The sequence below is a fragment of the Trachemys scripta genome, chromosome 12 (genome assembly GCF_013100865.1).
Source record: "Trachemys scripta elegans isolate TJP31775 chromosome 12, CAS_Tse_1.0, whole genome shotgun sequence".
Classification (NCBI taxonomy): domain Eukaryota; kingdom Metazoa; phylum Chordata; order Testudines; family Emydidae; genus Trachemys; species Trachemys scripta.
The window spans coordinates 14,888,695-14,902,460 of record NC_048309.1 but is presented as its reverse complement, the minus strand read 5'-3'; the positions used below and the strand labels follow the sequence as shown (position 1 = coordinate 14,902,460).

Genomic DNA, 13,766 nt, shown 5'->3' with positions numbered 1-13,766 from the left:
TGCTCAGGGACTTCAGCCCTGCTGCTGCTGAAACCACCAGCCCCAGTAAGCGAGCCCTATGACCCTCCTCCCCATTAAGCGGAAGCTCCTACCCCATCACCCTACTGCAAGGCAGAGGTCCCATGCTTTCTCCCCCCCAAGTCTGGCAGGTGCAGGGGGAGGGAGAGGAAAGGGTGGAGGGATATGCAAGCCGCACTTTAACTGTAAAAGAGTTGCATGTGGCTAACAAGCCACACTTTGACCACCCCTACCTTATAGTTCCAGTGCCTTGAGTATCACTATTTAGATTAAGAGAAGGTTAAGGGGTAACTTTATTACAGTCCACGTACCTATATGTGGAACAAATATTTAATGGGCTCATCTCTCTAGCTGAGAAAGAGCTGGATCCAAAGCTAGATAAAAGCAGAGTAGAAATAAGAAAAATATTTAATTGCGAGAATTAACCATTGGAACAATTTATTAAGGGTCACAGTGGATTCTCCATCACTGACAATTTTAAAATAAAGAGTGGATATTTTTCTAAAACATGCTCTAGGACTTATCTTGGGGGAGTACTAGGGCTTGTGTTATATGTGTCAGACTAGATGACCACAGTGGTCCTTTCTGGCCTTAGAATCTATAAACTAAGTATTGACAAAGAAGGGTACCGGCTGGTGAAGAGAAGGAAAGAAGTTACTCTATATTAGTAGAGAAAGTAAGTGGGAGAGAGAGACAGTCTGCATTACAATGCAGAGGTGAAGAAACCAGGCACTTTTATGAATTGTGTTATGCTAAACAGGGACGTTTAATCTAAGTTTAACATAACAGGAAACCATCTTTTTTTTTTTTTTTTTTTTTTTTTTTTACATACACTAACGGAGACACTTTAAAGTTTGGAATTTAGAAAGGAGGAGTTCCTTCTCTAGAAGAGAGCATAAGAGACACCTTTGGTAAAGAGCACAGCAGCCAATGTCTACGGAGCAAGTCCCTCAAGCTATGTCATGGTTCTCTTGCGTCATCCAGATGGTGCAAGAGGGACCATAATCTGCCGGCAGATGCCCAGCACTGTTCCTGTCTCAGACAGGACATGCCTGTGGCAAGAGTATGCCAGATCCAGGCCTTAATCTTTGCTGTCTGTTGTAGGGGGCATAGATTCCAAGGCTAGAGGGGACAACTGTGATCTAGTCTGACCTCCTGCATAATACACACCCTAGAACTTCCCAAGATAATTCATTTGAGCTGGCTAGCATGTCAGGGCAGGTGGGGTATGTGGCCAAGAACCACTTATTTTCTATTAGTATAGGGTCCATTAAAGACAATTCATCAGTGACAACAAGCTCCTGGTGACTGGAGCAGCCCTACCGATTTTTCTGTCTAGGATAGAAAATGGGCACATTAACACATCCCATAAACATTCACCCAATCAGTGGTGCGCAAAAAAAAGGGCCAATCAGACCTGAACAAGCAGCATCTCTAGCTGTTACAAAGGGCAACTTATTCATGCACCTTAGCTTCTGGGCAGCCATGTTCAGAAATTGGGAGCCAGAATTAACCAGTCCACTTACTGAGCCATAGGTCTGCTTGGTAGAGGAAGATATGGCCATACATCTCCAAAACACACACACACACACGGGATATTCCCTTCCTGCCATAGACACCCATAAAACTGTGGATAGGTGTGTCACTGACGGTGACCTAGCACTCTTTTCCCTTTGTAGCACAATCACAATATACCTGTTACTAAGAGTTCGAATCTATATGCATGGCATGTTTCCCCTATTAACTAAACTCCAACATGTAGCACACACTAATTAAAAAAAAAAAAAAAAAACCAAAAAAAAAAAAAAAACAAAAAAAAAAAAAAAACAACCACAACCACCACACCACAGTGGAGGTAAAGATATTACTAGGCCTACTGGAATTTCAATTCAAAGGGGACAAGAGTACTTTACCAGAAAAATGTAAGCATGAAGTGCGAAAAAGCCATCCCAAATTTATTCTCAAAACATCAACTGAAATGCATCAGATACTCAAAACTACAGAATTCTTAAGTCATACATTCACAATGCAGAAATTTGACACTTGGGATGCCTTTGGCATGTTCGACGTAACAATATCCATTTTACAGTGTAAACAGGTACTGTTGTGTTCTTACTTACAAGTCCAGCAGGAAAGGCACAACATGGCAAAAATAGATCATAAACAAGAATCAGGTGCAACAACATTACATGAACTTTTGGTAATCTGCATTTTTTGGGGGCCTTCCGCAATTGAGACTGGACTCAAAGGATTTCCTGCAGTCAGAAATCAGACTTCTTTCCATCATTCAGTCCTTTAATACCAAATGCTTAATTGGGTTCCAATCTAGCTTTAGATTTTGTTACATATACAGATCCAGCAAGTGTAAGAAGAGTGAAAAATAAGTCCATGAAGTCTTCAGGTGCTTCCACTAATACATCAGGTTTTGGTTTCATATAGTGCATGGAAGCATCTGCTTGAATCTCAGTTCATTACAGTGGTCATTTATAGAAAAATAGACACTACATCTACAAAGAAAAAAAATGAGGTAGATAACTTAGAATCCAGAGGGCTATCCCAATAACCTTCATACAATACACATGGGTCACCATGGTTTTGTGGTGTAATGCAAGTGCACAAATCACCAAGAAACTTAACGACCAAAGTGGGAATGCCATCCAAAACGCCCACAAGACATTAAACTTAGGTGTGAGTACTTTTGTATTTAAATACAAGTTTACACAAACTGATCTCCTAAATAACCCAAATTAAACATAAAAAAAATAAAATAAGTTCCTCTTGCTAAGGAAACCAGTTCTAATGCCTACATGCAACAGTCATCTGCGATTCCTTGCAGAGCTTTCAGACATGACCTTCTCTTTCTAGAGGAGAAGTATATACATACCTGCCCATGCTTCTTCAGGGCTCTTGGTACAAATAACAATATTTTAGGAGAAACTGCACATCTTTGGAAGGGAGTAGTTTTGGCACTGTTCTTAAGGGACTGTCCAAGTAGTAGTATTAAATAAGCAGCAGTCAACAATACAGGGAGTATTCAATTATTAGGAGCAATGATCAAAAGGGGGGGGAAAAAAGGCCAGTAAAAGATCTTTTTACAGCTTCTGAGGCAAATTAAAAAAAAAAAAAAAAAAAAAGTCCTGTAGCCATATAGTAAAAGGTACATTAAAAAAACAAAAAACAAAACAAAAAAACCACACACCACACAAAGACTATTTCTAAAAAGGTGGCAGACATTCTAGAATATTTACCCGCATAATAATTTTTCATGTCATCCGTAAATACAAGTTTTTCCATGAACAGTAGGTTGTTTCTACTGTGTTCAAAACCCCCAAAGATTTCAGTTTAAACAGGCAAATGTTATAAACCTTTGGAATTTCAAGTTGTGAAACTTCTGTAAGGCTGTATACATTAAAGTCACACATAACAAGGAATACTTTGCAAGACCCGCATCTTTCCAAATAAGAGGATTTTTTTTTTTTTTTATTACTACTACTTTTGCAAAGCAACATCATGATTGTACTGTGGGCAACTCTTACAAAGACAACCATAAAATCATTTGCATGTCAATAGGAAAATAGGAGGTCGAGATGGAATCTCTTAAAAATATATGTTTGTATATATATTTGTTCTTTCTGCATTTCACCTTCACAAAGAGTTTTTCTAACTAACAGCAATTTTGTTCTCCTCCATGAAGTGAGGGAATTGGTGTTTTGGCACATTGTCTGCAGCAGCACCACCAGCTTTCTCCATATCCGAGCTAATTCCAGACTGGGACCCATCTATCTTGGAGACTGTTGCAGTATTTATTGCAGAACCACCCCCAATGGTGACTGGAAGAGAAGGTATGCCACCACTCTGGATCACTGAAATCTCATTATTCTTCATTGTCAAGCCATTGCTGAGTACTGCAGCATACTGGTTCCATACTGTGGGATCAATGTTCATTGAAGGAGGCACTATATCCTTTGGAAACATTTCAGATACCTTCTTTGGATCATTCCCCAACAGAGCCATGGGATTATCAATGGATAATCTTCTTCCACGCCTGGCAGAGTTATTCCACATGTGAGTTCCAACATGAACCTTGCAGAAGAGGGGGTAGGAGAAGTTAGAAGATGAGAGCTATCATAATTCTGAGCTCCTGTCCTAGTCTATCCAAGTTCTTATACCTCACCAGCACTATGGTATCTGAGCCTCAAGATAAAGTAAAGCCAAAACATTCAGAGGAACGTTTATGTAGTTTTGTACTCAAACTACAGCAAAATCTTTGTTTAGATCTTTGTTACTGTAGAATGGCTTATATGCCCTACATGTTCTTGTTTACTTTCACCTGAAGTAGAACAAAAAAGAGGGAAAGCAAGAACAGAAGTAGTCAGTTACTTAGTGCATGGGAAAAGTTTATTTTTTCCTCTACACAATTTAAGATACATTGGTTCTTAAGAATAGGCTACAGGGAATATTGGCAAGTGGTGCTGAATTAAGGCAAGGCAGGGACTTTAGAAATGGTTTTACAAAAAGTCTAGCATGAATAGAATTTTGGCAGCTAACACACTCCCATGTAGTTGGAAAAAACACAAATAGCATATTACTGCACAAACAAACAGAGAACCTCCTGAAAGACCACCCCCCTACAAACAAGCAGCTATCCGCACCCCAGTCTTCATTTTATTTTCTAAGTTTGAGCATCTCTTTTCTCTCTCCTCCTCCACTCTCATCCCTCCTTATAGAGTGCTTATGCAAAGACTGTTAGAGAGGAAGAGTCTGGAAGCTCTACAGTGTCAAACCATAGCGTGGGTGGGGGAAGCTAAGTGTTCCTTAAAAGACGATTAATCTGATTATCAGGAGCACAAGGGGCAATTTTTTGTGCTTAACAAATCCCTGAACATTGTTTGTTGCAGGACTTTGCTCCAGTGACAGCCATTTCAACAGGGGACTCTCAATGTGCTTCAAGCAATAGTGGAGTCTAGAACATGTTCCAGTAAGGTGAACAATGATCATTGCTTAAAAGTATTGGGTTTGAAAGAACCAGATCAAATACAGTTTTGTTTTTTTAAACAGGGGTTTTCCCTGCATGCTGAGGTATCATCTAGATATGGGCTTCAGCTTCTAAATTCAGATCCCAAACCCACACCATGGTTCAGGAGCATTTGGAGGTAGGGTTGCAAAACAAAGCAGTTAGAAGTTGCAGTTAAAAAATACAGTTCTTCCCCTACAGGTTTTTTTTTTTTTTTTAAAGTGGATTTAGGCTGATCTCAAGGCCTACTAGAGAGTTGAATGTATGATCCTAGCATATTGAGAAACTATAACAAACTGTCTTAAATGACCACCCAGAGGGCCAGGAGAAATTATTAGTCATCTTTAAAGTCTGGATGATTATTATATTAGAAGGAATAGAAGCATTTTAGAGGGGTTGTTTAAGAGACTTTCCTAGTGAAGGTGATTCCAAAGGCAGGCATCAGTATACCTCAGCCCCCTTAAGAATTGCTTACCTTCAGGTTTCCTTTTGTGGTAAAGGCTCTCCCACAGATGGTGCATGCAAATGGCTTTTCACCAGTATGGGTCCGTTCATGAATCTGAAGAGCACTTGCAGAGGAGAAGTTCTTCCCACACGTAGTGCAGATGTGCTGTTTAGCTGGACGGCAAAGCTTAGGCCGTGGCACCAGGAGAGGAGGAACACCAGGTGATAAAGTTGGTGGGCCAATAAAATGGCTAGTGCTAATAGGACGCTCACTAGACATTTCAATTTTTATGAGGGCCGGTGGTGCCCTGACAAAAGCAGCATGAATGCTGCTGCGACCTGAAGAGAAAGAACACACACATTAGGCTACCACCACTACACGTTTCAGCTCTGTTTAAACTTTGGAAGCAAGATATTGGGTCCAGATTTTTGAAGGTGCATAAGCCCAGCACCCAGTGCACATGCAAGCTGTAATTTGCAGGCACATAGACAACCCATTAGCACCTGTTTGAGGCGAGAGGGAGACGGGGTTCTTCAAATAGGTCCCTTTGATCAGGGGGAAAGTTGTTAAATCCTGAATGCAAAGAGCTCAGACACAGCATTTGCTATGCTAGCTTTACACTTCATATACTAGTGCTGAACAGTCAGTTCCATGGTTTATCAGCATTGAAGTGTCTGGTTTAGAGAGCTAATTAATAACTTTAGGACAAAATGCAAGATCCTGAGCACAACTACCATTGAAGTAAATGGGATGAGTGTGTGATCACTAGGCAGCCGGAGGCTACAACTTCAAAACTTATCCATTATGTGTGTATGACTTTACCTTCAAATGGGAATTTGAAATTAGGAAGGAGATTTTCATTGGCTTGCAGAGCAAAAAGCACCATGTTCCTTTTGAAAAGGAACCAAACCAGCAGGATAAGTGTCTTACTTCCCACTGGTCCACTGAGGAGCTCCCCTCTAGAAGGATTTGTTAGTTGTGGGGACTGCAGCTACTGGTTATAACTCACCATACTCTCCATTTGGGAAGTGTAACCCAGGTTCTTCTTTGATGACCTTTCGACCAATATTGCCATAAGTTAGATCCAAAGCGCCAGCCCCTTCCATCTCTGCAAGATGGTTTTCAGGGCCCTCAGCTTTATTTCCCATGCCAGCATCTTCCTGGCTATTGAAACCTGGTGACTTTGACCTAATGCTTTCAGATTGGCTATTGGTTGGGGACAATGCCTGGAATGAAGCAGATTCAGAGGCGGCAGGACTCCTGCCATTTTGATAATCTGGATCACCTGCCACAGAGGAAGAATCATTCGTCATGCCATCACTTTCTGCCGAGCCATTGTCACTAGACTTCAGGCTGCTTTGCCGTTGCAAGTTCAAAGCTGAATTTACCATTTTCATTTGGTTCTCCAGAGCTGCAATCCCAGAAAATGCTGTGCCTGGAGATTCTGACTGTGCATCATATGGAATTGGTGGTTTCAAAGAGCTACTAGGGCCATCCTGAGAGTCTAGGTCTTCTTCCATCTCTATGCTTTCCATGTTCTCACCTGGGCGAGTCAGGTCTCCATTCTTCTCGGTCACAGTAGGATCCACATCAGTATTATCACAAGTGTTTTCCGGCATAGGTGTATTGGGAATTTGTCCCCCCATATGCATGCGAATATGCTGCTGCAATACAACTGCATTTGTAAACTTCTTCTGACAAATTGGACAGGAATGTTGCATCTTTAGGGGGGTGTTTGCCCGGTGGACACCATAATGAGTCTTAAGGTTACCTTTTGTTGAGAAGGCACGGCCACAAATTTTACACTTGAATGGCCTTTCTCCAGTGTGAGTACGGTAATGCATTTTGAGTGAACTCTGGCAGCTCAGCACTCTGTGACAGATGAGGCACTCATTGGGGTCTGTTGTGGACTTGTCAATATTCTCAACCAATTGCTGTAGCTTAGATGTTTCTGAACCTTGCTCACTTGCTCCGCTTACATGGAAGACACTCACACTGCAGCTAGCTTGTGGAGAGCTCAGGCTCTGCTCAGTTCCCGACTCGTGACTCGCAGCTCCTGATGAGGAAGAACCACCTTCGCTTTCTGGAGAAGGCCTTGGCTGCATGTCACTTGAAAATGTGTTGGCAAGAGACTCCTTGATGCATGCTAGATTGGAGATATTCTGAGGCAAGCCAGTGCCTACTGAGGTAGGCAGTGATGTCAGAATAGGCTTGCTGTCCACAATTAGGTTAGACTCATCCAGTGGTACAGACATCCCATATGGGATTCCACTGCTAGTGGGCACATTGTCCAGATGCTCAGGTACTGGATAGGGATTCATTTTAATGTGAGGGTACTTATCTTTATGACGCTGAAAATGCACTTTAAGGTTTCCTTTGGTTGTAAATCTGTTACCGCAAATGTTACACTTGTAGGGTCTTTCACCAGTGTGGGAGCGGAGGTGTATCTGCAAAGCACTATCGTTGCCGAAGACCTTGCCGCAGAACTTGCACTTATGTTTAAAGAAAGGTTCTTCAGCATTTGGTTTGCTTTCAGACACGCTGATATTGGGGGGCTTCCCTTTCCCTTTCTTTGAGGGATCAATCACTGAAGAAACTGCAGAGAGTGGGTTTTGGAAGATGACAGAGCTGGATGATTGAGGTAGTAAAGGGTTTGGAAAACGAGACATAGAACTTGGGAGGCTTCTGTTTGCTTCAGGCTTCAGGGAGAAGGAAGAAGAAAGCCCACTGGCTACCGAGCCAGCAGTTGGAATGACCATGTTAGAATGAGGTAGTTTTCCATGCTTCAAGGATTCCAGTGATAGGCTTTGGCTTCCAGCTTTTTGTCCAATTAAAGCAACAGCAGCAGACAGTTGCTGAGACATCTGAGCACCCAAAGCTTTTAGTGGATCAGTAGCAGCTACTATTGAAGGATGTAGGGCATGAGGAGCCATCATGGCAATTTGGATGCGGATTTGCTCTGTGAGCTGAATTTGCTGGAGTTGCTGCTGCTGCAAGCACACGAGCTGTTCAAGGATCATTGGAATAGCATTAAAACTGGCTGCTGAGGAAGAGATGGTGTCAGAGGTACGCTGATTCACAGCCACTTTAGTGCCACGTATTGTCTGCAAAGTCACATTAGTGTTTGGTACTTTGGATTTTGGTAAATAGCTTAGCCCATGAGTTGCAGGAGGTTCTGTTTTTAGATACATTCCTCCCACTACTTCAGTCTCAACTTTCCCCTCTCTCTTCTCCACAGAACCAGCGCAACTCTTTGACTGACTGTCCTTGGCTGCCTGGCTATCCTGTCGATCATTTGGAAAGCTCTCTGTAGAGGCTCCAGGGAAGTCTTCAGGGGGTATTGTTCCTTCACTATCATTCATGATTAGGACAGGTGGATTTTTAGTGCAATTTTTCTTATGCTCCAGAAATTCAGAGAGATCAAAGAACTCTGCACAACATTTCTCACAGATGTTGGTTTCCTCTGTTCGGCACCTTTTGGAACTCATTTCACCATCTCCATCACCTGGGGCGTTTTGTGGACTCCCTAAGTGGGGAGAAAAATAGAAAAGTCAAATATTGCCTATGTATACATAGATCTAGAACAGAGGTCGGCAACCTTTCAGAAGGGGTGTGCCGAGACTTCATTTATTCACTCTGACTTAAGGTTTCGCGTACCAGTAATACATTTTAACGTTTTTAGAAGGTCTCTTTCTATAAGTCTATAATATATAACTAAACTATTGTATGTAAAGTAAATAAAGTTTTAAAAATGTTTAAGAAGCTTCATTTAAAATTAAATTAAAATGCAGAGCCCCCCAGACTGCTGGCCAGGACCCGGGCAGTATGAGTGCCACTAAAAATCAACTCGCGTGCTGCCTTCGGTACACGTACCATAGGTTGCCTACCCCGATCTAGAACATGGGGACGTTTTTTCCAGGTTAAGGCTGTAAGTAAGCCAAAAATTTGAAAGATATAAATGCAAGATAATGGGATCTTAGACACATGGATCAAATGCAAACCTTGGAGACACAATTCCAAAGTCCTACCCCACCTCTGCTACTGATTCACTTTGTAGCTTGCTCAAAGTCACACTACATCTCTATTCATTTGTCTGTAAAGGTGGTATACTTTCCTACCCTCAGCCTTGTGAGGGAAAGAGGAATGGTGTTTTCCCCATTTGAATTAGGAGGTAACTAATTCACTACAAGTCTCTTTACACATGTAAAAATAGAAATGAGTTTTCTAACTACTCAAAAGGCAAGGAAGTGATGGAGGGCATAGAGGATTGTTTACTTCATATTTAAAATGTATAATGAAGTTGTTATTTAGAGGGTCAATGGCCAAATTCTAGCAAAGCCATATGAAGCTGTGAATCACTAGAGTTAACACATCGTTCCATTTGATAAAGATTCCATTAAAGCACATAACCATTGCAGACAGAAACAATGAAACTGCAATTATTCTCCCATATTACAGTACACTAGGTAGCTTATGAAAGGGGTTGATAGAATGAATAAGCCTGGTGTTATAGTCCATATACTAAAAATCAATGAAGAACTAACCATGTTAAGTAGATTACAGCTCTTCTAATAAGACTTTTGAAACCACTTCCTTTCAAGTAAATCAGACTGTATAAACACAAGACAAACCTTTGTGTGAATACTAGTTTGTTTAATGTAATGCTACTTTTAAAGGACTAATAAAGCCTACATTTTTAATAGTCATGTGGAACAACTTTAAAGCTTCATCTTGTTCTAAGAAAGAGCATAATGACGTTCTTCAAAAAATTTAAAAAAAAAAAAAAAAAGCAAAAATATACTATTTTAGCAGTCAGCATATACCAGGAGTTGCCAAACTGCAGCTCTTTTATAGTTAAGGTGTGGCTCACAGAGCCTGTACCCTCGCCCCTCCCATTCTCCACCTACCAGACTGGGGGGGCAAGCGCTGGGCTTCTGCCCTGCAGTGGGGTGTTGGGGCTAGGGGCTTCTGCGCAGTGGGGAGGGGGCTAGGGGTTTCTGCCTCCAGGGGTTTCCGCCCTGCTCTTGTTGAAACCCTGAGCACCAGCAGATACCTCCCAAAGGGCTGAAGCCCTGAACCCCACCACCCTACTGCAGGGCAGAAGCCCGGAGCAGGTGCACCTGGCTCTCGAACTTCTGAAGAGCATCATATGCGGCTCGGAGGATCAGAGAGTGTAGGCCAGGGGTGGCCAAACCTTAATAGAAAGGGGAAAAAGTATAATAATTTATTGCCTGGAGTCGAAACTGTTAATTTAACACTTGTAGTGAGTTGCCCACTCTAGATATCTAAGATGGATTTGCAGTGTTGTTGGAACTATGCTGGCCTCAGATCACTGGTGAGACAAGGTGGGTGTTCAGTGTCAAATTCTTTCGATTATTACGACAACTTTCAGGAGATTTGGCATATGCAGTGTAGTTGTAGCTGTGTTGATCCCGGGATATTAGAGACACAAGGTGGGGAGGTAATATCTTGTATTGGACAAACTTCTGTTGGTGAAAGAGACAAGCTTTTGAGCTAGACAGAGCTCTTTTCCCACCTTGTCTCTGTACAAGGTGGATTGCAAGATAAGCATTCTACTGTGAACTACACTCACTTTGGGATTTATGCAACAGCACTCGCCTGTCAGACACAGTCTGTGGGGAGCAGGAAGCAGAAAGATTATGTTTTGTAAATTAGACAAGAACCCAAGTAACCACTTCCCCCTTCAATGTGCCAAAAGCTGAAGAGGAATTTTCCTGTTTTTCCAGACTTTTCTGGTTCCCCTACCACCCAAACTACATAAAGTTTTAAGAATTCTGCAGAAAGATTTGAGAGGAAATTTTTACCTTGGTCTGAAAAAGGTGACCAAATGACCCTGATTTAGAGCCTTAAGCTCCTTAGGTCAGCGGACACCCAGGGGCCACTCATCATCAACTCACTATTAATGAGTTATGTCACATTTATTATCCCAACTTTAACAAGAGATCCCACAGTAATCGTATATGTCCATCAGTTGTGTTTTCACCTCAGAAGGCTACAGCCCTATTTTATTCGTTAACAAGTTCCCCTTTCCTGCCACCACCTATACACACAGCATTCAAGACATTCTATCTTCTTCCAGGAAACTATAAAGTGCCCTCTGGCCACACACTGTGTGACCCTTTGATCATAGAGGCACTTTGTTTGAGTTCCATCTTTATAGGTCAATGGTGTGGAGGCCTGACACACTATGGCTTCAGTGGGAGTTCAGGGTGTTCAGCACCTCACAAGATCAGGTCCAATAATGCCAATAACCCAGGGAGCTGAGTTATTTCAGTAGTATCAGACGCTGCATTTTTATTAACTAGACTATAGAGTAAATGGTTATGATCATCCGATATTGTTATAAGCTTAATTTTCCAGCTTACTTTAAAAAAAGAGTTCAACTACAAAATAATTACAGCCCCTATACTAGAGATATACATGTTACCAGGCTGCACAGCGTGAATCTTGTGCATGCAAGTAGAGGATTTGCATGGACAGACATTTTTGCACCTACAACTCCGGTGAGTTTATATAGTTTGGGCCAGAATAATTTCATGGGGGAGGATATGGCAAACCTTGACATTTGGCTCGAGTAACAGAGTCACACACACACACACTTTTCTCAGCAATGAAAATGCAAAAAATTGTTTAGTGTTGAAATTTGTAGTTGCCCACAGAATGAAAGGCTTTGAAGGAGTTTCCTTAAGCTAGGTCAGGTTAAGAAAAATTCACAGCAACATTACAGTGGAGAGAGATATAATCTCTGCCTTACAATAGCTACCAAAACAAGGCCTGTATAAGAGCAACTAAAGTAATATGTGCCTCAGCGTAAGGGGGCTGAAGGGGCATATAGACTAGGAGATGACCTCTTGGGTGCCTTCCAGCCCTACATTTCTGATTAGCAGAACTGCACATCAAACACTGAGGCCAGGTCTACACTACAGACCTACATTGGTATAATAATGTCCCTTAGGGGTGTGAAAAAGCCACACCCCTGAGTGACAGTTATACCAACCTAATCCCCCATCTAGACAGCACTATGTTAACAGGAGAAGCAGCTACTGCCTCTCTGGGAGGTGGATTAACTACCCTGAGGGAAGAGTTTCTGTTAGTACAGAAGTGTCTTCATTTAAGCAGTACAGCCGCACAATTGCGTCAATGCAGCATTAAGTGTAAACCTGCCCTGAAATACACAACACAGAGCCCCCCCAAAAGAAAAAACAAACCACCACACAAAGCATCCCCCATTCCCCCCCCCCCCCCCCCCAGCAACTCTTAAATCATTTTTTAAACCTAGTGATATATAGCCAGGCAGTCCCCTAAGCAAAAGGTAAAGTGCTAGATCACGGTGATCAACTCTCAGTGCTGCACCCAATACATACAAATCGGCACTCCAAAATAAGAAATAAACCACTGTAGCTAAAAACCCATTTTTCATTGAAAAAAAATTTCACTCGGAAATAGAAGTCTCCTAAAATAGTATACGAGGCCCAACTTGATTCAGGACTTGGTCCACAGAAATGGACCAGCTGAGGTCAAACATGGAAATTTTAGGAGTACTTGTGGCACCTTAGAGACTAACAAATTTATTTGAGCCCACGAAAGCTTATGCTCAAATAAATTTGTTAGTCTCTAAGGTGCCACAAGTACTCCTGTTCTTTTTGCGGATACAGACTAACACGGCTGCTACTCTGAAACATGGAAATTTTAAAACTCCATGAAGTGGCATTTAGTTCTACCCTTATCAATGATGAGGGAGAGTAAAATTGAGGTTGTGTTTGTTAATTACAAAAAAACCTACTTTCCTTCCTGGAACTTTAAGGTGCATGCTGACTCAAAAGGCTTTTTAGGCTCAGGCCTTGGCTACACTCGCAGATTCATAGCGCTGCTGCAGCGCTGTGAAGCGCGAGTGTAGTCGTGCCGCCAGCGCTGCGAGAGCGCTCTCTTGCAGCACTGCAAGTACTCCACTTCTCCAAGGGGAATAGCTTGCAGCCTGCGAGTGAGCGTGCAGCGCTGATTACACTGGCGCTTTACAGCGCTGCACTAGCTGCGCCGGGGGGGGGGGGGGTCACACCCCTGAGCGAAGCAAGTGCAGTGCTGTGAATTGCCAGTGTAGCCAAGGCCTCAAAGTTTCACAGGAACGAACTCACTCCCATCCAATACATAACCCACAAAATTGCAGGTTAAAACACCACGAACTTTGTTCCAAATACTTGCAAATTGGGATTAAGGCAGTGAGGTTTTTGTTCTGCCTTCAAAAAAAAAAAAAAAAAAAAAAACACCCCC

The 13,766-nt window shown here is 42.2% G+C and overlaps 1 protein-coding gene across 1 annotated transcript in view; it reads right to left on the bottom strand.

Moving 5' to 3' along the window:
* Window positions 1-1,972: 1,972 nt before the first annotated feature.
* SALL4 (spalt like transcription factor 4) overlaps window positions 1,973-13,766 on the bottom strand; it is a 21,038-nt gene continuing 9,244 nt past the window's right edge. Inside the window, exons 2-4 of the mRNA XM_034787958.1 lie at window positions 6,487-9,003; window positions 5,508-5,815; window positions 1,973-4,101 (exon numbers count right to left, since the gene is read on the bottom strand). Of these exons, the coding sequence (XP_034643849.1) occupies window positions 3,679-4,101; window positions 5,508-5,815; window positions 6,487-9,003 (3,248 nt within the window). The 3' untranslated portion in view covers window positions 1,973-3,678. The remainder of the gene's footprint in view (window positions 4,102-5,507; window positions 5,816-6,486; window positions 9,004-13,766) is intronic.